Source organism: Lotus japonicus, chromosome 3 (assembly GCF_012489685.1).
Source record: "Lotus japonicus ecotype B-129 chromosome 3, LjGifu_v1.2".
Taxonomy (NCBI): Eukaryota; Viridiplantae; Streptophyta; class Magnoliopsida; order Fabales; family Fabaceae; genus Lotus; species Lotus japonicus.
In genome coordinates, this window is record NC_080043.1 from 68,519,899 (window position 1) to 68,544,209 (window position 24,311).

General features: G+C 39.1%; 4 protein-coding genes across 4 annotated transcripts in view; 3 read left to right on the forward strand and 1 right to left on the reverse strand.

The window, feature by feature from the left end:
- Nucleotides 1–403: 403 nt before the first annotated feature.
- Nucleotides 404–4,080, forward strand: LOC130745466 (receptor-like protein kinase THESEUS 1). Its single transcript, XM_057597751.1, has 2 exons — nucleotides 404–774; nucleotides 1,020–4,080. Exon 2 carries the CDS (start codon nucleotides 1,181–1,183, stop codon nucleotides 3,713–3,715), a length of 2,535 nt encoding a protein of 844 aa, XP_057453734.1. The 5' UTR covers nucleotides 404–774; nucleotides 1,020–1,180; the 3' UTR covers nucleotides 3,716–4,080.
- A 512-nt stretch (nucleotides 4,081–4,592) lies between these two features.
- LOC130745467 (uncharacterized) lies at nucleotides 4,593–6,413 on the reverse strand. The gene is made up of 2 exons (XM_057597752.1): nucleotides 6,129–6,413; nucleotides 4,593–5,546 (listed from the first exon to the last, which is right to left on the reverse strand). Exons 1-2 carry the CDS (start codon nucleotides 6,361–6,363, stop codon nucleotides 4,759–4,761), a joined length of 1,023 nt encoding a protein of 340 aa, XP_057453735.1. The 5' UTR covers nucleotides 6,364–6,413; the 3' UTR covers nucleotides 4,593–4,758.
- Nucleotides 6,414–12,861: 6,448 nt separating this feature from the next.
- LOC130744581 (receptor-like protein kinase THESEUS 1) lies at nucleotides 12,862–16,384 on the forward strand. Its single transcript, XM_057596754.1, is given in 3 exon segments — nucleotides 12,862–13,350; nucleotides 15,310–16,209; nucleotides 16,211–16,384. Coding segments are annotated over 3 exon segments (1,563 nt in total).
- A 3,608-nt stretch (nucleotides 16,385–19,992) lies between these two features.
- The window catches only part of LOC130745468 (phytohormone-binding protein-like), an 80,377-nt gene continuing 76,058 nt past the window's right edge, over nucleotides 19,993–24,311 (forward strand). Inside the window, exon 1 of the mRNA XM_057597753.1 lies at nucleotides 19,993–20,173. Coding sequence (XP_057453736.1) covers nucleotides 19,993–20,173 — 181 coding nt within the window. The remainder of the gene's footprint in view (nucleotides 20,174–24,311) is intronic.

Genomic DNA, 24,311 nt, shown 5'->3' on the forward strand with positions numbered 1-24,311 from the left:
CTGAACAGTAACTTCCTCTAACAAAAAGATAACTGACTCTAACAAATTTGACAGTTGTTACTAACAGAAGTTACGGTTGTGTCCAGTTGGCATTCCAGCTGGCACACACTTACACATTGAAACCGATATTTTCATATCAACAATATACCTATACTCTCTAATAAATAATATTATATACTCAACTGATAATCAAACACACACATGTATAATTGTACTCCCAAATTTTAGGTATGTGACCTGAGTGTCATCCATAAGTAGTGCATCTAATAAACCAACTATATTGATATTAAACCAACTTTATTGACTTCTATTTTAATATTGATATTAAACCAACTATAATTTGAGTAAAAGCAAAAGGAAATTATTTTCTTAATAGATCAAATCAAATGATGAATTTTGCAAATCCAAATGCCCTCTCTATATTATTAAATTCAATCCTTCTCAAAGATTCTGGATTCTGAAAATCACACCGCAAAATCTTGCGGGAACAGCTGGTTTTATGGGAAGAACAGAAACTAGAGTAGTACTTGATTTGAAGTTTCACATCCCTTTTCTTCCATGTGGGGTCCTCTCTTTCCCTTCTGCATATGACAGCCTAATCAACAGCCTGGAAAAGTGTGTTTGCAGCCACACTAAAAACCTCAACTTGATGAGTTTTCAGTAGTATTGCTATTCAAGCTTCATTTGTGTAATCTGAAAATCTGGGTCTTGGTCTTTCTTTAATGTTCCAAATCCAAACCTTGTTCACTTTGATACCAGGTTGTTCACATTAAGGTAAGTTTTTTGTTTTTTGTTTTTTTTTTGTTTTTTACCTGCTGAACTGAAATCCTATGTTTAATCTACTTACGTCAGAAAAAATGCACATTTACTAGATTTTAAGACACCCATTAAGCTAAAGTTTGTATCTTTGTGTTGGGTTTGTGACGTTATAGGAACTTGGTATTTTGTCTCTTGCTTGTAATAGAAATGTGTGGTTCTTTTTCTTTGCATTGGTTCTGATAGATCCGGTGTTGCTGCAGGTTTTGTGTGACTTCTCCACCACCTGTTTGAGATTGGGATTTGCAGTTTTGGTGTCTTCTTGGATCCGGATTTTGAGATTGTAGTCAAGTGGATTCCATTTTGGTGATTTGGGAGTACTTAAACCTGTTTATGGACTTGTGAAGATTCAGGGGAAGCTAAAATGGAGCTCATAAAATGGGTTCTTTATTCTTTGGTTATTTTTCTGGTTCTGGTTAATGGGTCATTTGCATTGTACACTCCTCCTGAGAGTTATCTAATTGCTTGTGGTTCTTCCCAAAACATCACCTTCCAAGGTCACACTTATATTCCTGATTCACAGCATTCTTCATTTGTGTTGAAAACTGGGAACTCTGTTGTTGCTAGTTCCAATTCTAGTTCTAATGCCCCTTTTCCATTTTACCAATCAGCTCGGGTTTTCACCGAGAAAGCTTCTTACCGATTTGAAATTCGGAAAGAAGGTAGGCACTGGGTAAGGCTATATTTTTCCCCTCTTCCCAAATCCAGCCATGATTTGACTTCTGCTTCATTAACAGTGGTTACTGATGATTTTGTTCTCTTGAGCAACTTCAGCTTTAAGAAGCACAAGGGTTCTTTTATGTTCAAGGAGTATGCAATCAATGTTACTTCGGATATATTGGTTATGACCTTCATTCCTTCAAATGGTTCAGTTGCCTTTGTCAATGCAATTGAAGTTGTGTCGATGCCAAATGAGTTGTTTGCTGATCAGGCATTGGCTGTTGACCCGATAGCACCGTTTTCTGGACTTTCTGAACTTGCCTTTGAAACCGTTTATCGGGTGAACATGGGGGGTCCTTTGATCACTGCTCAAAATGACACCCTGGGTAGGACTTGGGTGAATGATCTGAAATACCTCCATATGAACAGCTCTGTGTTCAATGTGTCTGTCAACCCTTCGACCATCAAGTATCCGGAAGGTGTTACGCCTGAGACAGCCCCGAATTTGGTCTATGCCACTGCTGATACAATGGGGGATGCAAATGTGAATGACCAAAATTTCAACATTACTTGGGTCTTCCCTGTGGATCCAAATTTCTCTTATTTTGTCCGGGTGCACCTTTGTGATATTATGAGCAAGTCACTCAACACTTTAGTGTTTAATTTGTACATAAATTCTGACACAGCTCTTGTAAGTTTTGATCTCTCATCCATAACTAATGACTTGTCTGTGGCTTACTTCAAGGACTTCGTTTCCAATGTCTCAGCAGATTCTAGCACTTTGACTGTAAGTGTTGGTCCTGATTCAATGGCTGATCTCACAAATGCCACTATGAATGGATTGGAGATAATGAAGATCAGCAACGCATTAAAGAGCTTGGATGGGCTTTCTTCGGTTGACATTCTTCTTCCTAGTTCTAGTTCAAAGAAGAACATTGTAGGGATAATAGTTGGTTCTGTTGTTGGGGCTCTAGCTGCTGTAGCATTGGTTGGCTTGTGTTGTTGCTGCTTGGTGGGGCGCAAGTCGAAGTCATCTCCTCAACAGGGCGGCCATTCATGGCTGCCTTTACCCCTGTATGGAAACTCTCTGACCTTGACAAAGATGTCAACAACATCACAGAAGAGTGGAACTGCAAGCTGCATTTCTTTAGCTTCATCAAATCTGGGACGATTCTTCAGTTTCCAGGAAATCCTAGACGCGTCAAACAAATTTGATGAGAAGCTGCTACTTGGTGTTGGTGGATTTGGAAGGGTTTATAAGGGAACACTTGAAGATGGGACTAATGTGGCTGTTAAAAGGGGTAACCCGAGATCTGAGCAAGGTCTTGCAGAATTCCGAACTGAAATTGAAATGTTATCCAAGCTTCGCCACCGCCATCTCGTGTCTCTCATTGGTTATTGTGATGAGAGGTCAGAAATGATTCTTGTTTATGAGTACATGGCTAACGGACCCCTCCGGAGCCATTTGTATGGATCAGACCTGCCACCTCTATCGTGGAAGCAGCGGCTAGAAATTTGCATTGGATCAGCAAGAGGCCTTCATTATCTCCACACCGGAGCATCTCAGAGCATAATTCACCGAGACGTAAAGACAACAAATATCCTCTTGGATGAGAATTTTGTTGCGAAAGTTGCTGATTTCGGCCTCTCCAAAGCTGGCCCTGCTCTTGATCAGACCCATGTGAGCACTGCTGTGAAAGGAAGTTTCGGTTATCTTGATCCTGAATACTTCAGAAGGCAACAGCTCACTGAGAAATCTGATGTGTATTCATTTGGAGTAGTGTTAATGGAAGTGTTATGCACAAGACCAGCTTTGAACCCTGTACTTCCAAGGGAGCAGGTTAATATTGCTGAGTGGGCAATGAGCTGGCAGAAAAAAGGGATGCTTGAACAAATCATGGATAAAAATCTGGTAGGAAAGGTGAATCCCGCTTCGCTTAAGAAATTCGGGGAGACGGCCGAGAAGTGCTTGGCCGAGTACGGTGTGGACAGGCCGTCAATGGGAGATGTCTTGTGGAACCTTGAATATGCTCTGCAGCTTCAAGAGACCTCATCAGCACTCATGGAACCGGAAGATAACAGCACGAACCACATTACAGGAATTCAGTTGACACCCCTTGAGCATTTTGATAACAGTGTGAGTATGATTGAAGGGGGAAACTCGTGCACGGATGAGGATCCAGAAGATGTTGCCACAAGTGCAGTGTTCTCACAATTAGTTAATCCTCGCGGAAGATGAGCTCTTTGTTGATCCATGATGCTGGCCAAGGGCCATGAAGCATGGTGGGGTGGCTCTGGCGTTAGGACTTGAAAAGTCCTGATTGGTGAATGAAGGTTATTTCTTATTTAGTTACTGCTTTTATAATCCATTTTTTTGCCCATAAGCAATTTAATGTAAAATACTTGAGTTATAGTGATGGGTACCAATGAGCTGGTGCAAGGTGCCCTAAGATTCTGTTGTACTAAACATAAAGCAATTTGGAGTTCAGCTCCCAAGTTGTTCTTACTTCTTATAGCTTAGAATATATGGAGGTCATGTTCTTAATTACATAAATGCGGCAAGTAGGAGAATACACTTATGAGTTGAATGACTTTCTTTCTCAATTCTCTGGGAATTCTTGAGATGCTGTTCTACTATTTACATTCAGCTGCTAAAGAGATTCATTTTAAAAGTTTCAGTACTCTATGAAATTGGTATATAGTTATAATCAATATGGAACTTCAATAAGTTGAAAATGATGTTAAACTTCTGAGAAAATCTTGAGACATGAATAGTTAGAGATGCTTTATTTTTCTCCTATTTCTTCAATACACCAGTTCTCCTTGAAACTAAGTATTTCCCATTATTTTTTGTACAATCTAGAATATATAATTGTTCTAGTTTCATAATATTTCACCTTAAATTCCATTTCTTGGTTTTTTTTTACATGATAAGTTTATAGTTGTCTATGCTTGAATATATGTATGTCCAAATATCTCCTGTGTCTGTTATTATTTTACTTTATATGGCACTTTCTTGGAGGTATCATTTTTTAAGATCCAAGGCAAATTAGATCCAACTAAAGACTTGATCTTTGGCCTGATATTATTGAAGATATGAAATGAGAGAGCCTTACTTGACACAACAATATTTATTTATTTATGAAATAAACAAACACAAGATTACACTTCTTATTCAACAAGAATACAAACAAGAAATCAGGGTGCACAGTACATTTATTTTTTCCCAATAGAAAGAAAATATTATCTTATCACACTTACAACTTCCAACAACTCATATATTTATCTTCTGCAAACTATTCCATTGCCACCGTTGGCCACACCAGTGCAATCCAGCATACCATATTCCATCATGGAGTTCTTCTTCTCTGAAGCCTGACCAGGAGCAAATACACAATCACCACAATCTGCAGAAAGAAGTGATGAGGTTCTGTACCTGTCTTCCCCTCCGACTACTGGCATTGCCACACCTAGCTTCGCCGGATTCTGAAAATCAGGCTGATAAGTCCTTCCAAGAACCCCATCCACTTTGGAGGATAGACCATAGAATTTGAACTGCACCTCCAAGTGAGCAAAACAATCATCATCAGGAATCTGATAGTTGTGGATCTTACTGTCTTCCTTAGTGACAGGAACCACATTGATAGATATCTCTGCAACTTCAGGCAGATTAACCAAAACACTGTTCTTGCTTGATGTTCTTTCCACTCTCAGTTGATTTTCTGGAGATTGCCATGCAGAGAGGTAACCTTCTGGGATGACAAGTTCCTCTCCATTGTAAGAGAACTTCAAATGGTCAATTCCATCATTCCAGTTAGCAGCTGGGGTGGCCTCAACAGTGAACTTGTGGGAATCAAAGAGGAGTCCCAATGCTTGAATCCAAGTATAGTCCCTGCTTCTACCGGCAGGCCTAAGACCGATAAAACGGGCGTTGATTTGGAGGTTGGCGTCAGATACTAAGGTGAAATGCTCGTTGCGCCTTCCATGGAAGTAGAAAACAATGCCATCTGCTCCAACAAAGCGAGGGTCCAAGCATGCAGATCCACGACCATTGCAGTCTGGTTTGTAACCTGTTGTTATCAGATAAAGAAATGAAAATTTGTTACATTAAATGAAGATGAACTTACATGAAGAATATGCCAACTCAAGCATTTTAATTGATTAATAAGTTTGGATAAGTGATTGTGAGGCTTTCAACAGCAAAACCAAACATGTTATAAGTGAGTGTCTGATCCAAGTTTGACATGCAATCCTTTACATGTCTAGACCGAAAGTTACATAATGTGTATGTTCAGTTATGCTTCTAATAAGTCAAAATCAATTCTATTTCTTAGAAGCTACAAGAAATGCCTTATCAAAAGTAAAATCAATTATGTACTAATATTGGAGACTTGGAGTAGAATGATTTTCATGGAAAAAGTGATTTTGGACTCGATCATGAGAATAAAAAGTGAATCCAAACCTGTAATAATATAGGGTTACAGTGTGTGTTTGGTTTCACTTCTAGTCCAGAAACCACAACTAGCTAGAAAACCACATTATTGAATAGCTACAATGTGTAGTGCTTTGAAGTGTGTTAGATGCACATACAAAACAGGCTAATAAAATTTTGTTTAGACTTGGCAAATGAAGGTAGAAAATAAAGATCTTACGTTTGCAATAAGTTTGGCAGGTGGGAGAAGAACAGTCAATATAGCAGACTTTAGCTTTTGGGTCAGATGGTGATTTAAGAGGGCACTCATAAGGGCATTCCCTTTTCTTCCCAAAGCATGGGCTACCAAGAGAGGTGCATGTCACATAGTCTATTCCTGCAATCATTTGCATTTCACAACAGAATGCAAACAACACCAGGACCAGTATTAAACTATTGCTGCTTGACATATCCATGACTAATGACTTTCACCAATGTCACCTCTTCTAATTTGCATGCTCTATATGGTTCATGACTGGCTCTATTTATATTAAAATTCGGCCGGTGGGTCTTTATTTATTTAATTTTTTTCCAGTTTTAGCAATTGGTGCAACCTATTCTTATTCTTACTTAAAGTGGCTTCTATGCTGTCTGAATTCCAAGAACGTGTGAATAATGAATGATCCCCCGCCAAGTCTGGTCTAGCCATGAGAGGAGTATGAGACTTGTGAAGAGGGCATGGTCTCTGCTGTTAATTTATTAGTCACATTGACAAATGAAAAACTGACCAATACCATCAATCTCTCTTTTCCTATGTAACAAAAAGAAATTCTATCCATTATCTATTATAAATTATAATCTATTAAATTTGAATGGAAGTCTATAAAAATTGAACTTAACATATATAGATATTGCCACCTCAAATCATCTATTAACTTATTTCAATTTATATACATGTAACAATGTTTTTCCCAACTATATTTACATTTTTTTTTCATTTTTGTACACATTATCCAACTTGTACAAAACTCACTTATATTCCTTTTTTATTTACACATTTATCCTCGTTGTCTAATTTCCAATAAAATAGCCGGGATGTAATTTATCTAGCCATACGTTAATATTTCCATTAAAATAGAGCAAGTGATAGTTGACCTTTAATTTTAGTGTCTTCCACCATGAGGGATGGATGAGGGACAGGGCATGGTCTCTTGTTGGGCTTTTGAGTGACATTGCAAATTGAAGAACAAACATATAGAAAATGATCTCGATCACATTGCACCTTTCTTTTGTCAATGTTTTTCTGAAACTACAAACAATGTTCATTTCATTGTCCTTATTTTTACATATTCCATCCATTTTAATATTTATACATGCCACCTTTAGGGATGACAGTTTCTACCTGAAGATGGGGATTGGGAAACCTCGCGGGGACTGCTCCGTTTGGACCCCGACCTTGGGGAATTTTCTCTTGTGGGGATGAGGATGTGGACGAAAATCCCCGCGATAAGAATTTGAGGGCGGGAATGGGGATCATTCTCCGTGCCCTGCAGAGTCCCGCCACGTATGTATAGGTTATAATACAATTAACACAATTACAAATATTGAATTGCTTATGATACATACTTTAATTTTTGGATGGGTTGAATGCTTGAGAGAATATTTTGGGCGTTGGACTTCAGATTTTTTATGAGTTGAATGTTGTACTTTACGTTTCAAATTGTTTATTTTATGACTTCAACTTTGTGGGGATGAGGATGTGGACGAAAATCCCCGCGATAAGAATTTGAGGGCGGGAATGGGGATCATTCTCCGTGCCATGCAGAGTCCCGCCACGTATATATACGTTATAATACAATTAACACAATTACAAATATTGAATTGCTTACGATACAAACTTCAATTTTTGGATGGGTTGAATGCTTGAGAGAATATTTTGGGCGTTGGACTTTAGATCTTTTGAGTTGAATGTTGTACTTTACGTTTCAAAATTGTTTATTTTATGACTTCAACTTTGTGCGATGAATTTTATTGCATAAACTTGTGTATTTATCATATATTTATATTGAATTTGATGTAGTTGTAATGTCACTTGTGATCTTTGAATTTATCGCATAAACTTGTGTGTTTTATATATTTAATTTAAAATTTTAATGACATGTTAGAGATCCCCGTGGGGAGATGGGGAACGAGATGAAGTGAAAATTCACCTCGCCGCAAGGAATGGGGATGGGAGCGGGGACATAAGAAATATGTTGGGACAGGGAGTGGGAAGACACTGCCCCGTGCGGGTGCCATCCCTACCTCCCTTATTGCTTTACGAAAATAAAAAATATAAATAACTCAAAGTTAAAGGCTATGTGGGACAAGAGGAATAGTGATAAGAACTCAAAGTTAAGAACTCGTGGTTGGAGCAAAATTTGCATAAATTGCTTAAAGGCTATGTGGCACTTCGGACTCATGTGAGTAGTGCTAAGAACCAAAAGTTAGGGATGAAGAAGCTCTAAGGGAATGATTTTCTCCCATTCATTTCTCTATACTTTGGATAAGTGACTTCCTCTCCTTCCAGTCCAATACAAATAAAAAAATCAAAGTTTAATAAAGGCTTAATTCCATTTTGGGCCCCTGATCTTTCAAAAATGAGCGATCCGGCCCCCCTGTGTTTAAACGTAGCGGTCAGGCACCCTAACGTTTCAAAAAGGTGCGTTCCAGGTCCTTCTGTTAGTGCCGTTTGTTTGACCAAACGGAGCCAGTGACGTGGATTTTCTTTTTCATTTTAACATTAATTTTTTTACCCAAAAAATCCCCCCCAATTCACAAACACGGTCCCCCCCAATTTTTTACCCTAATTTCATCCTAATTTAGCAAGAGAAGAGAGATTGAGAGGATATTCTTGGTGCATTCTTGGTGCGGCTTCAACCCCAACCCAACCTTCATCCACACTCAAGCACAAAAACAAAAACTCAGGAAATTAAGAAGATTCATAATAGAATGTGAAACAAGGAGGAATGGGGTGTTCAAGTTGTCGAAGGTAGGAGGCTGGTGAACACCAATCCCTAAACCCCAACCCAGATTCAACCTCCTTCCTCCGCCGCACCACCAGCCACTGTCGCCACCCCCATCATTTCCCCGGACCCCAAACTCACCAATATCCCCCAGCCAAACCATGCCCCAGCAACCAAAATCCCCCTCCGCCCACGGATGATCCGGAAGCTCTCTCCTGACCCGACCACCACCACCTCTGAATCCCAATCAGAAACCCCAAAACCCTCCTCGACCTCCATCGCCACCCTTCACCCTCTCCATCGAGCCAGAAAAACAACAGGGAGGAGAAGGAGGGATCGAGTCAGAGAAAGAGAACCTGAAATCAAACCAACAAACCCCAACCTCCATGAAACTCAAAGCCCCAAGCACTTCGATCCCGTCGCTTCGTTCTTAAATCTGAACTTTCATGCCTCCAAACACTTCGATCTCGTCGCCTCAATCTCTTTTCCAAACACTTCATGTTGCTTCAAGGGCTTTTTGTAGAGGTTACTCAGATCTGGCAACAGCAATAGTGTTTGGGCGGTGGGGAACCCTAAGGGGTCACGAGGGAGAAGAGGGAAAGAGTGGGAGGAGAAGGTTGGGTTGGGGGAGAATCGTGTTTCTGATTTGGGGGGGGGGGGAATTTTTGGGTAAAAAAATTAATGTTAAAATGAAAAAGAAAATCCACGTCACTGGCTCCGTTTGGTCAAACAAACGACACTAATAGAAGGACCTGGAACGCACCTTTTTGAAACGTTAGGGTGCCTGACCGCTACGTTTAAACACAGGGGGCCCGGATCGCTCATTTTTGAAAGATCAGGGGCCCATAATGGAATTAAGCCTTTAATAAAACTGAAAACTGAAAAAAAAAAAATCATTTTTTTTACTTGATTGGATCGAATTTGATTTTCAAAAACTAACTAAACCATCCAAACTGAATATTTACATATATTTATATATAATTTTATTTATACATATCTATATCATTCATACTCTATATTTACATCCTTAGGGAATGTATTTTATGAGAATTACTTCCTTATGTGAGACTGTGAGAATCAATCGCTATCGTTAGATCTAATCATTAGTGGTTATGATTAAAACATTAAGTCATGTAACATTTTAAAAATATTCACTCTAAGTGGTCACATGACCAAAAATTAAATTTTAATTTTGATTGTTCATAATTAGATCAAAGGATTACGATTTATTTTAACTATTCTCACATAAGAAGGGCCCCATCGTAAGACGCATCCCCTACATCGATGTATGTTTACATATTTAATATTTGACACATACTTATTTATAAAAATATATTTAAATAAATATATTTTTAAATAATTATTTGAATAAAATATGCATCAAAGTAAATAAATACAATCATAATTTTTAGAAATGTTGGCTATGTAATATTTTGTGAATACTATATTGACACTATAAATATAAATGATTTATTCTTGCATTTATTATTATATATTTTTAATTTTTTATGATTTATATATTACAATTTTAAAGGGAGAAAAAGTTAACTTAAAACAGAAAAATCAAATCCAAGCCAAAACTGTTATAGATTAGATCGGATCAGATATAAATTTAAAGAAAAATTCATTAAACGATAAAATATTAAAACTAACTCGTCGCGGGGAGGACTGTGGTCTGGGGGTTCGAGATATGTTGGTAGCAAACACAATAGTTGGTAAGGCAACTTGGAGTATACTTCATCATCCAGGAAAGCTTAAGGTTCGGGTCATGCAACATAAGTATCTCAAGGGCTCTCACGTGTTGGGGATCATGCAGAGGCAACGTGGTTCGCCGTTATGGAAAGGTATTTTGAAGGCCTGGGATGAAATTCGACAGGGGTTCAGGTTTCGGCTTGGAGATGGGCGAACGTCCTTCTGGTATGGGGATTGGAATAGTAAGGGTGTGGTTACGTGTACCATTCCATATGTGAATATTGTTGATACAAGTTGCACTTTGGCTGATCTGGTGGGGGGAAATAGTTGGGATCTTCGTCGAGTGTACATGAAGGCGCCAGCTGAGATGAAGTTACGTTTGGAGCAAGTGGAATCTCATTTGCGAGCTCAACAAAAAGATGTTTAGATTTGGAAGGCGAATAGCAGTGGGTTTTATAGTGTGAGAGATGCTTATGCGTGGTTGCAAGAACAACACCAGGGTGTTGTTAGAGCTCGTACTTGGATTTGGAAGCTTAAGGTCCCAGAGAAAATTCGGTTGTTTGTGTGGAGGATTCTCCAGGATGCGCTTCAGACAAATGTCAAGAGTAGGGTTGTCCACCTGTCGGGTTCGGTCGATTTCAGGCCTAAAAAGCTCCACCGGCCCAACCCACATGGCACAAAACAGGGCCCATAACCGACCGTGACATGTTTCAGGTTGGTCGGGTTTCGGGCGGGTCGGGCGGTTTCATCGGGTTTTGCAGTGAAATGAAGAACAAAGAACCCTAATTTCATTAAACCAAGAACAACACAAACACAGAATCTTATAATCCTATAATTTTGCAGAGAAGATGAAGATGAGATGTCATATCAGATCCGGAGATACCAATGACCAAGAACAAGCTTTCCATTGCTTTCCTCATGCGATAGAGATTGTTCATTTCATTCTTACGATTTCACATCAGAATGTTCTGGAGCAAAATGAAGATGAACAAGCTATATCGGATGAGAGAAGCATGGATCCGGACAAGAAGAGGCTTAAGGATTGAGATTTGTGAGCCATGCACTGTGGTGGAGTGGCGGCTGAGAATCCGAGAGTGAGATAGGTGGTGGAGTGGCTAGGGTTTGAGATTGTAGAGGATGGGAGAAGGGTGGTGGCGGCGGCGGCGCAGAGGGTTTGAGGCTTAGGGTAGAGAGAACGGAAGATGAGGAGAAGAGAAGGGTGGCGGCGGCGGCGCAGAGCATGGGAGAAGGAGAAGCTAGGGTTTGAGGCTTAGGGTTTGTGAGAAATGAGAATGAGAGACAGAGAGTGAGAGAGGCGGTGGTGGAGAGTGGCTAGGGTTAGGTTAGTTTCTGAATATATATAGCTAGGGTTGGGCTGAACGTTTTTTTTTATGGGATTGGACTGGGCCGGCTGAAAAGTGGTAAGGTTGTTTTTATTTAATAGTTGGTTCGGTCGGGCCGGTCGGTTCAGACTCTAGACCGAACTCGACCGAACCAACCCAGATCAAACCGATAGGCCAACCCGCTAACCGACCCGTCCGAACCGAATTGGCCTTTTTTTGTAATGGGCCGGTCGGTTTCTGGCGGGCCCAATGCTTATGGACAGCCCTGGTCAAGAGATACCGGTGTAATTTGGCGCTATCTCCCTCGTGTTCGCGGTCTGGCGGGCTAGTGGAGGATGAGATGAAGTTACGTTTGGAGAAAGTGGAACCTCATTTGCGAGCTCAACAAAAAGATGTTTAGATTTGGAAGACGAGTAGTAGTGGGTTTTATAGCGTGAGAGATGCTTATGCGTGGTTGCAAGAACAACACCAGGGTGTTGTTATAGCTCGTACTTGGATTTGGAAGCTTAAGGTCCCAGAGAAAATTTGGTTGTTTGTGTGGAGGATTCTCCAGGATGCGCTTCAGACAAATGTCAAGAGATACCGATGTAATTTGGCGCTATCTCCCTCATGTTCACGGTGTGGCAAGCTAGTGGAGGATGCTCTCCACTGCCTTCCGGAGTTCCCTCATTCCCTTGAGCTATGGCTACGGCTCGGTGCTCTCGCTTGGGGAAATTTTGCTAAATCAGGTCTCACAGGGTGGGTCTCGGGTTTGGCTCAAGGTCATCGTAGTGTGATGTTCCTGACTGCATTGTGGAGCATTTGGAAATGGCGGAATAGTATGTGTTTGGAACAGGAGAGTTGGAATGTGGATGAGGCTTGGAGGAGGTTGTGTTGTGCACATGATGAACTGCAGTGAAGCCTGGATGAAGGTAATATCAGAGACGTCGGGGATATGTTGGGTGCGTGGTGGACTCCTCCGCCACAGGGGGTTGTTAAGTTGAATGTGGATGGTAGCAATCGAGAAACCGAGGAGGACATGGGTACTGGTGGTGTGATTTGTGATGATAAGGGGCAATGGTGTGTCAGATTTTCAGGGTTTGAGGTTGGGGGTAATGCTCTGGTGGCGGAGGGAATGGCGTTGCATGATGGTCTGCAACTCGCGTGGGATTCTGGTTACCGGAAGGTGGTTGGTGAGTTAGATTGTGATGAGCTTTTGAGGCTGGTGGCGCTCCTGGATACTGCTCACGTGTTGCTGGTGGTGAGGGAGATTAGAGAGTTGTTAGCCAGAAATTGGGAGGTGTCTTTGCGGCGTATTCCTTGGGGTTGCAATGAAGTCGCTGACTTTATGGCCAAGTATATTGCTAGATCTGATAGGGAGTCTTTTAGAATTCTTGTTGTGCCTACCTTTGAGCTTGAACCTCTTCTTCTAAGAGAGTCTCTAGTAGTTGTTTAGTTTTGTTTGTTTTCCGATGAAGCAAAAAAAAAATTCCTTCAAAACCGACCTATTCCAAACCGTGAATACTTCTACCAGAATCAGTGTTATCGTCTAGGGTGGATCAGGTTAGCAAGATTGAGGTAAATTTTAACCTTGGGATATTTGGGTGAGAGATTTCTAGGTTGATGGGCCTTAGTCTCAATTAAATTCTCGAAACATAGCAGTGGGCTTTGGCCCGTATCAGAATAATATCATTTCTCATCATGTTGACAAAAAAAAGGAAATGCAGTCATTGACAAAAAAATATAAAGGTAGTTTTGAATATATATTTGACATTTGCCGTTGGTTTTTTCCTTTGGTGCGGTGTTAAAATTTTCAGAGGAAATATATTTTACAGAAAAATTGATTTTATCAACTAATTAAATTATTTGGGAAATGGTCAATGCATAGAAGTTTGTTTTTATATTATCATTATCAAGTTCAAACCATCGAATAAATACATACTGAGCTCAACTATCTACCAGTTATGCTATGAATTGAAGTTTGTATCTATATTATACTATTATTACATTGCTTTCTTGCCGGTGCTTTGAAATTTTATTTTCATTTATGTTGCTCATAGTCAATTAGTCATATAAGTATATTGTACTATATAGAAAAGAAAAAATCTGCTAGGTGGGTGACAGTGGCACTATTATTAATGGGTGAAAACAAAATGTCTGTGATAAGGATACGAAATTTGAATTGGTACGTATCTTGTTATTACACCCGGATTGTCTGGTACTCTGGTTTGGTTACCTGTTTCATTTTTCACTTATATTAAGAAAAAGTGTTCCAGAATGGTTTTTTTTTTTTTTTTTGTGTGTTTTCATACTTTTCAATTGTAACCACACGGTGCCTTAAGTATTCTGTGAATTGCTTTAAGAGTCTTCCTCTTGTAACAGAAGAAAACGGCTTGGTTCATTACATTCTTATGCATTATTCCAAAAACTTATACCGCAGAACAAGAACCAACCTGTAAATCACTTAGTCATAGAGATTTTGATACTATGTCAAGAACTGATTATCATCAAAGCTTAAGTTAAGTTGTAGGGTAAATAACTCTAAACACTTTTATGTTATAATTCTAACACTATTATTTAGTTATAAAACTGTTTTTTTTTCAATTATTAACAAGATTTGACTTGACAGATTTAGGAACTATATATGTGAGCTAAGGTTAAGAGATGAAGAGTAGAAATAAAAGCATCGGGGTAGAAAAGTGAAAATAAAGAAAACATAGCTACAGAAAATGATCCTATTTGTACAAAACATCAGGCATTAAAATTAAACAAATTGGATACATATATGATATATGATTTTATAATGTACAAAAACTGTTTTTCCACGCTAATTTTTTTATTTTGTTTCAAACCACGCGTGTTGGAAACTTGATAATACACATCATCACATCCATGGCCATTGCCAGCTTTATATTTTGTGTATCTTTTCAAGCCAGAGCTTGGACCAAAAAAGTCAGAACGAAGACTACAAGTCGGTGCTTGTTTGCAGTAAGATCACTTAAGCACCATGCACACTTTCATATTGCAGTAAAATCACTTGAGTACCAAGCACATTTTCATATCTACTTATTATTTGATAAAATATTTTGTTAAGGTACAAAAATTACATGATTAATCAATAAGGGTTTCAATCAATTATATATATTAGCCTTTGATCCAGTCCTATCATAGAATAAATAATATACTGTTTTATCTCTGTCTTCAAAGTATATACTATAAAGGAAACAATCACAACAGTTCTTAATAACAACAAGAGCTTTTACTTGGTAATAAACTTGTGAATTGGGTTGCTACTTTCAATCAATTCTATTGCAGTGCTTTACTACAGTTTGTCTTAGTACCATGAAGGAACAGAAATACAAGGCGATGCCAGAAATTGCCAAGTGGACACTATTGGTTCTAGCTTTTCTGTGTTTTGACCTTTCTGGCATTTCTTGGACTGTTATTTTGTTACTTGAAAGCTCACAAGTCAAAGAAGAAATCAGCAACCACATTTGAGTGTCGGAGACATTTTACTTTCCATGAAATCCAGCAAGCAACCAATGATTTTGATCCTAACCTTCTTATAGGAGAAGGAGGATTTGGCAAGGTCTATAAAGGAACACTAGAAAATGGGAAAACAGTAGCCATCAAAGTAGCAAATCCTGAATCAAGACAAGGTCTCAATGAATTCCATAATGAGATGGACTTGTTATCTAGACTTCGTCATCCGAACCTTGTCTCTCTTGTAGGTTGCTGTGGTGAAGACTCTCAGATGATTCTAGTATACAACTATATGGCAAATGGATCTCTCGACCGTCATCTTTATGGGAGAGACTTTGTTCCTCTGTTATGGAAGCAACGCCTTCAGATTTGCATTGGAGCTGCAAAGGGACTTTGTTATCTTCACATTGGAGCAAAACAAAGCATAATTCACCGTGATGTGAAGGCAGCTAACATTCTCTTGGATATAAATCTAGTGCCAAAAGTTGCTGATTTTGGCATATCCAAAAAAGGCCCTCCTCTTGATAAGAGCCATGTGACAACCAATGTAAAGGGTAGTTTCGGCTATGTTGATCCTGAGTATTTTAGAAGTAAGTATCTCACCAAGAAATCAGATGTTTACTCTTTTGGGGTGGTGTTGATTGAAGTTATGTGTGGAAAGCCTGCATTAGATTATGCCCGTCCAACGCAGCAAATGAATTTGGCATTGGGGGCTTTGAGCTGCCATGAAAAGGGAACCTTCCATGAAATGATGGACCCATATTTGATTGGCAAAGTGAATATGGATTCTCTAAACAAGGTCTCTGAGTTAGCTTGGAAGCTAGTGCTTGGAGGAGCATCGGGTGAACAGGCCACCAATGGGCTATGTATTGTGTGAATTAGAAGAGGCTCTCCATCTTGAGTTGGCATCACAAGTTCTGAATGACAATGGGGATTCAGTCAGTCTTGCCCATGTAGAAAGTGAATTTACAGATGATATAGAAGATGCTACTTGAAACCATGCTCTTCTAATTGAACCCCTCATTAGTTGAAAGCTGGTTATTTTAAATGTATGATAAATGTAGTGTATGGAGGGACAAGATTTATGTGTAATTCTATTTAAAAAACCCCATTCTAAGTGAACTTTAAATGTTTAAGATAAGTGGGTTGGCAATTACACCACTATTTTACTTAAATTAAATAGCACTATTAGTCTATCTAGGATAGGGTTATAACCATATGGGATAAGTTAGACAACCCATCAATTATTAATAACCCTATAACCAAAATTATATTTTTCTAGCTCATTCTAATCACTTTAAAGCTAACAAATAAGTGTAAGAAACCTGAAAAATTCGCAGCACATAGAACCAATAAAAGAAAAGAACCATGTTAACCAAAATTTCAAGCCATGCATGAAGCTGACAAGCAAGATAGGAAAGGAAATACATACCTAAGTGATGTGCCACAAAATTGAGGGTTTGAAGCCTTGATTTTTCACTTAAAAACAGAGACTAAAACAATACATACTTCACACAAGAATCTATTATATGTATACTGACAAACAGTACAATAAGGCACTTATTACAAACTAATTACTAATTACAAACTATCAATCAGACAAAAATCAATGCTAACTAATATTAATGTTAGAGATTTAACATATGCTATATTCTAACATGCTACCTTCAGTTAGAGCAAGAACAAAGTCAGAGGTTTGCTTAGCTAGAAACTGAGCAAAGTCGACCATGCTTTGGAAAAACTAGGCATCGTTGTGGAATCGTAAATTTTCAGTAGCTCAATGAAAGGTATTTCTGAAGGGTATATAAATTGTTTATTCTTTCTGAAGGGCATATAATAATGGAGCAGCCACTTTTGCATATGATCTCAAAGGTTTTCTGAAACTTTCTCCCTAAACTATTCAGTCCCAATCATTTGGCCTGCTTTAACATTGCCAAGTTAAAGGAATGTGAAGCAGAAATCACAGAAGAAGCCATTATCATTGCCATGATTAATTATCAACTCCTTTGCAATACCAATATTCTATTTCCACAAAGGAACCAAAACAATGAGGAAAAAAAAACAGGTAAATCCACAAGAAAATGAATTTTAAAGACAATTAAAAATCAAATCCTTCTAGCAAGCTGAAAAGACAACAAAATTCTTGAAAAAGTAAAACTAATAATATCCTTATGAAAAGCCTATAACCTTAATATAATGATCAAAACTTTATCTGACAAACCCAACAATGAATATTCGGTAATAAGGAAAAAGGACATTTCAATTTTCAACATAGAAATGAAACCATATCAAAGAAACGGAGATGAACACATTGTCAAGATGAAGAAACGGAAAGCACATTGATCAAAGTTGGGATTGATTCAGAATATATAGCTTGCATTCAAGCACGCTGGGGAAAAGAGAGTACCTGAGTGAGTGAGAGGGACCAAGTTCATGTGCCATAAATCGCAATTTTTTATAGCAGCACATTTTTCATCGGAGTTATAGTGGATTTGTTTTTTTGCTTTTCTGATCAGTGAAGGTCTTTAGTTCTTTTTTTGTTGGGCTATCTTTCTTTCTTGTACCTCAAGTGTGGGCTTATCAGAATTTCATGATTATATATAATTCTTCGGGTGTTAAATTTCTCACTTACCAACATAAATTCGCACCCTAGGTCTTGCACCAAGCAAGAGCAAAAATTACCCATAATAGTGGGTAAGGTGACCTGTTAATAAAAAACATAAAAAAGAGACATTACAATTTAGCCCCCCACCTCTATCCTAATTCCCTCAACCCCAACCTCTCCTCTGACCACCACCGTAACCAAATCACCAACCTCCAGCAAACTGCGCCAAGATCTTGGGAGTTACACCGTACTGGTTCTAGTAGGATGAGGAGCTACGCCGTGACGACACCACCAAACTGCGCCATCATCGTTGGTGGCACAAGAGAAGGTGTGGGCATGGTTGTCAATTAGGTGACAGTTTTGGGTGTTTGCTGGGAGAAACGAGAGGAAGAAGACGATTCTACCATGGGTGTTGTAATGCAATGTCTCTTTGGGTGCCGACGCACCTCTCTTCCACCGAAACTCCAGCACCGGTAATCAGTGGCGGAGCTTGACCAAAATATATAGGAGGGCCAAAAAGTTTTTTTTTGAACAAACTTCCAGTGAGAGCAAAAATCCCCAAATCCAATAGAGTTTTTATCTAAGCTAAAAAGAATTAAACTAGCTATAGCAAGAAGATAAGATAATGCTAGCAGCTTCATTCTAAAATCTTACCATGCACACCATCCAGTGGAAGAAAAAAAGACCCAATACCCCTTTTTAACCAATGACCGTAGCTTTCAAAGGCCAAGACAATACACCTTCTCAATTTACCAAAACTAATCTATCAAAATTGCAAGGAAGCTATATGCCAAGCACCACCAACATACTTTGGGAAACTTGCCCAATTTTAATAGAGTATCATCAATAAAAAAAACTTTATAAAAATAGAAAAATTCTTAAAAATTAGCTATAAAGAAGTTTTAGAGACATAGAGCTGCACCTGCACATTAAAATGAGGTTAGAGCAAGAAAATTGAAATAAAAATGCTTTTATTTAGAGTTAAGAGTTGTTGTATAATTTATACTAACAAAAGTTGGGAATAAGAGAAACTTTGTCATGAGACATCCACTATGAGACATCCTCTTCAGTCTTCAACTTCTTTACTAGGACAAAATTTTGGAAAGAAAAATAATAAAGGGTGTTTAAGAAGCTTTGGAATTAATAAAAGGTACAAATGTTTACTGACATACACAACCACCTACCTATGCATATATGTAGTCATGATTTTTCATAACATATGATATTATTATTAATATTATAATAATATTTCTTAGTAGTACTAGTAAAAAATTTAAAAACAATAGGAGGGCTCAGGGCTCCTCTAGTCCCTTAAATGCTCCGCCACTGCCGGTAATCGCCGCAGCCACCTCCATCGAAACCCAGGTCCCAATCAAAACCACATCGCCCAAACCACCATCCAAACCACATCAAACTTTCATGGAGCTTTTTGGTTTCCAATTTTTGAAATCTCAACGTTTCCTATTAATCAAGAGAAGCCCCAATATGATAAAGTGATTGAAGCTCCTGAAGATCTGTAATCATCAAGATGAACAGCGGCGAGCTTGCAGGCAACAGAACCCATTTTGTTGCAATCAAGTGTAGGGGCTTTTAAGTTATTTACTTATTAAATTTTAAATATATTAAAAATCTGAATTACCAGAAAATCCGATTTCTCATTCTCAGTGACACGTGTTATGTTCCTATTGGGCCTTACATGTCTTGCAGCTGTGCAAGACCTATTGCATATTGTACCTTATACTCAAAAAAAAAAAGTAGTTTTATAACTTATGAAAGATGTTTGAACTTGAAATATACAACAAAAACTACCTACCAATGGTAACAATCAACCGTATTTTTTGTCATTACAAGAAGTATTGTCTGCATAGTAAAAACAAATTGGCAACTTAATGTGAAATACTGAAATGTCATTGGATATACCATACGTACATTCACAAAGGAATGCTGTTATACAACACTTTCTCAATTGTGTAATCCCTAATTCCCTATTGATCAGTCATGACAAAGGAACTGAACAACAAAGTTGAGGTTTGTGTTGAGTTGGAAACCCTGTGGCAAGCTCTATCCAAGGATTTAACAGTCACACTTCCAACGGTTATACCAAATGTTGTGAAAGGTGTGCAAGTGGTGGAAGGCAATGGAGGGATTGGCACAATCTTCCTCTTCACTTTTTTCTCAGGTGAGGGTTGCTTCTTTCTAGTGGGAATTTGGGGGCAAAGGGGGCTTAAGTAATTGAGTTCAGCTTCTTTACGATTTAATGTTGGTTCGGGCATTTGTTCATATAATCGAACTAGATAAGAGCAATTTTCATGGTTAGCATTAAAATTAGGTATGCCTGCCACGTACTAGATCGTGGTATAAATCCATAACGATCAAAGTGCAATTGTGATCCTATTAATAAAACAAATTTAATGAAGCAACAACTGGTACCATAAGAGCGGCCATAAACTAGATAATCTTGACAAATTTGAATGATCATTATTACAAAAAAAAAAAATTTTTTAGTTGTCTAATCTCTTTTTGATTGAGTTTATATGTGTAATATTTCGAATCCTCATTCCTAATGCAATTGAAATGATCTCTATATTCATGAGAAGATCCTTTCAATTGGCTAAAATCCATTACTTTGAATAAAACTAGATCTTGTGGAGAACAAATTATTCCAATTGTTTTATGAGTTAGGTGAACACACATGAAAATTTGTACTTCTAAATTCTAACACACCCCTACACGCTCACAACAATACAACAATAGTAACTTGAAGCATGAACAACAAACATTGTCACATGGTGTTAAGCTAAAAACTACGAGGACTACGACTCTCGACATCATGGTGCAAAGGTGGGTTCTCGACAACAAGGGCTATGGCGAAACCGGCAACCCAGCATACGGTGCCCCTCAAAGTCAAGTTAGGAAGAGTTATATCTCGACAAACTCAGCAGATGAAGAAATCTCGATCATCTTAATGGAAGAGGCAGTTACCGAGTAACAAGTAACTACAAGCACGTGCATATACCCACGATGCCACGAATAGCAACGGTTGCCCATGACTCAGAACCACCCACGTGGCAATAGAGTCACGTGCTCGAAAACCAGCGGCTAAACGTGGGGCATGGCGCCAAAATTCAAAACCCACGAAGCCATCATGCACCCAAGAAAAACCGCCAAGAACGTGGGCAATGACAGCACTATAAATAGAAGAAGCAGCAGCAGAAAGAGGGGTTCCCAACTCAAAACTCCGAAAGTTCACCAAAAAGCTCTAAACGTCCGCATCAATGAGACTCAGAGAGCAAAACGTGATGATGGAGGAGTATGTTGCAGAACCAACGCTTTAGTTTTCTTGTATTTAAGTTTGTTAATTCCCCAGTTCTTCTACGCATTTCCCTGTCGAGATCTTCATCTTTTGTAGTTTTTATGTTATTTTGATGTATGTGATTTCTTTGTAATTGACCCGTGTGTAATGAAATTCAGTTCTGTTTAAACCAACTTGGTGTTATCGAAAAAGCACTCACACACGCAACACTTTGGCAAAGCGTTTTCTCAAAAGGACCCCGAATCTAAACTTCCTTTAGTCGAACTAAGAGGATATTTGTTTACCAAAAAACCACGTAAACAAATTGGCACACCTGGTGGGACCGTTTTTGTGAAAACTAAGTTTTACAGAAGCGTTTCGTGTGTTTTGTTTGCTGCATGCTATTTGGTATTTGTTACTTGCCTTGATTGTGATTTATATGCACCTGAGAAGTGGTAAGACTATAAGTATGGCGAGCAATCGAGGAAGAACCTCTCCTCAAGGGTCTAACGTGGGTAATCAGAGCAGCCCTGGGGGAAGTAGTGGTAACAATAATGAAGAAGTGTCTACTGGAATGGGGCATGGCACCATTATGCCAACCCAGGATGTAGCAATTTCTGCAGTTGCAGAAATGCCTGTATCTACATCAGTGCAGACACAAATTGTTCCAACAGTTACGAGGGAAAACATGCCTTATGGTATGCCTACGTCCATGATGCAAGGCATACAAGGCACGTATTCGACGTTCCCTGAAAATGTTCCCCCATTCAGCATACCCCCTTTTGGGGCAAATGGAACAATGCTAAATTTGGGGAGTCGAGTTAGCCCTCCTATTCCTGGATTCAGTTCACAAGTTTATTTATCTACAGGTATGAATACTAGTTCACTTCAAGCCATTAGGCAACAGGTAGATGACAGTAACCATGAAATGGTTAACATGTTATCTCGACAGATAGGTGAGCTAATCAACCCTGTGCTCCAAAATAATAATGCCAATAATCAGCATTTGGCACGACAGATGGATCGTTTGGCGACAGCCCTGGGGGCACCAGTCGAAATCTAACCGGCACCAGGGATTAACCAAATCCCGTTGCCTAACCATGTCCCTGCCCCTGTGCGCTACCAGGCGCCGCAACGCCAAGAGATGAGGGCTGTAACACCCCGATTTCGGTGGCGTCACTTTAGTAACTCAAAAATAAAATAAAGCGGAAAAGCAGGTTTTTTTTTTTTGTTTTGTTTAAATAAAAAGACTTGTCGAAATAAGGTCTCAACCCAATCGCAATTAACAGCGATTAATATACAAAATAAGCACAGCCCTTGCTGCAACTAAAAACATCGTCACGAGTGTCCTCAAGTGACGGAAAGTAATATTAAGTAATTGAAAGTAGTGCCCGCGGGCAAATAAGTGCGGCTCATAGTCAGAGTCACAAGCTTTATAACTACAGTCCTCCAAGAAAATAAATTAGCCCCAAACGGCCTCCAAAAGACTTCCTACGCCCGACAAACTCCCTGTGATCCTCATGGAAGAGAATCACACAAAAAGCTAATAGTCGGGAACCTACCCTGCCCCAAAATACAACTGATGAATCAGAGCTATGACCATGACAACCAAAATCAGTAACTCTAACCACCCATATCCTACACCACTATCTTCGACCCTCATGTGATCTTCCATGAAGTCCGGGTCCACGTCGAAGGCTCAGTAGTAGTCATTTCGCTCCGGGTCCTCCCCGAACGACGAACCTTCTTGAATCATCTGTTGAACGTCTGGCAGCAGGCCGACCGCCCAAACACAAACATACAAACAAAGCCACGGCGCTAGGGTCAACTCACGGAATATAGTAGATAATACAAACAGCATGTGAAGAATAAGGGGGTATGTATATATATATGTTGTATATATATATTTATATGTTCTGTATTGCCTACCCTAAGGTATATACTTAGCATGTTATCAAGGCTCTAATAACAATTCAATGAATAATATCTCGACAATACAATAAGCATTATCTCAACAATTCCATATTGGGCGCATGTATGCATGCAATGTCAATTCAAACGTTGATCCCAAAAATAGGCATGTCAAGTCGATCCAACCCATTGGGTCGAACACAAGGACTCGCACACGCAGTAAATGACAACGCCAAGTCGGTTCTCTCATTAGAGTCGAACATACGGACGTTGCGCGCGTCTAATGACTATCGCCGAATCGATCCAATCCCTCGGATTGAATATAAGGATCCGCGCGTGTCGAAATATTATCGCTGAATCGGTCCAATCCCTCGGATTGAACTCACGGACTCACGCGAGTTTATATGGCGATGGCTGAATCGATCCAATCCATCGGATTGAATATAAGGATTCACGCGTGCCCGAGTGACTACCGCCGAATCGATCCAATCCCTCGGATTGAATATAAGGATTCACGCGTGTCAAACGATTATTGCCGAATCGGTCCAACCCGTCGGGTTGAACATAAGGATTCGCGCCCGTTAAGCCGAAGATAATGTCGATTATGCGACAAAATGAATTAATCAAAAGAAGAAAGAATGAACTTGGAACTCATAGTTCCCGGCTAAACTTTAGATAGCCAAACAATAAACTGCTCATCGAGCGAAGAGTACCGAAGTACTTGGAAACTTATAATTTCCGGCTAAACTTTAGATAGCCAAACAATAAAATGCTCATCGAGCAAAAGAGTATCAACATACTCGGAAACTTGTAAGTTTCTTCTAAACTTGGACTCGGCGACCCTTCTCATCTTTCAAACTAATATTCAAGCTCCAAGCTCTTATCTAAGGTTGTTACCATTATTCAATGGTTTTAGAGATTGATTAATGTCTTATGAGTTTTCCTTGAGAAAATAGGTTTCTTTTAATCTTATAATACTTCCTATAAGTTTCAGGGATCCCATAATCCCAAACAATTCCTTGAGAAGGTCTCGATCCATTAAAACATAACAAGGTCCGAACTCCGTTCGTCCTTTCGAACTCTCTCAAAAATCTCATAAAATTCGGCATGACTT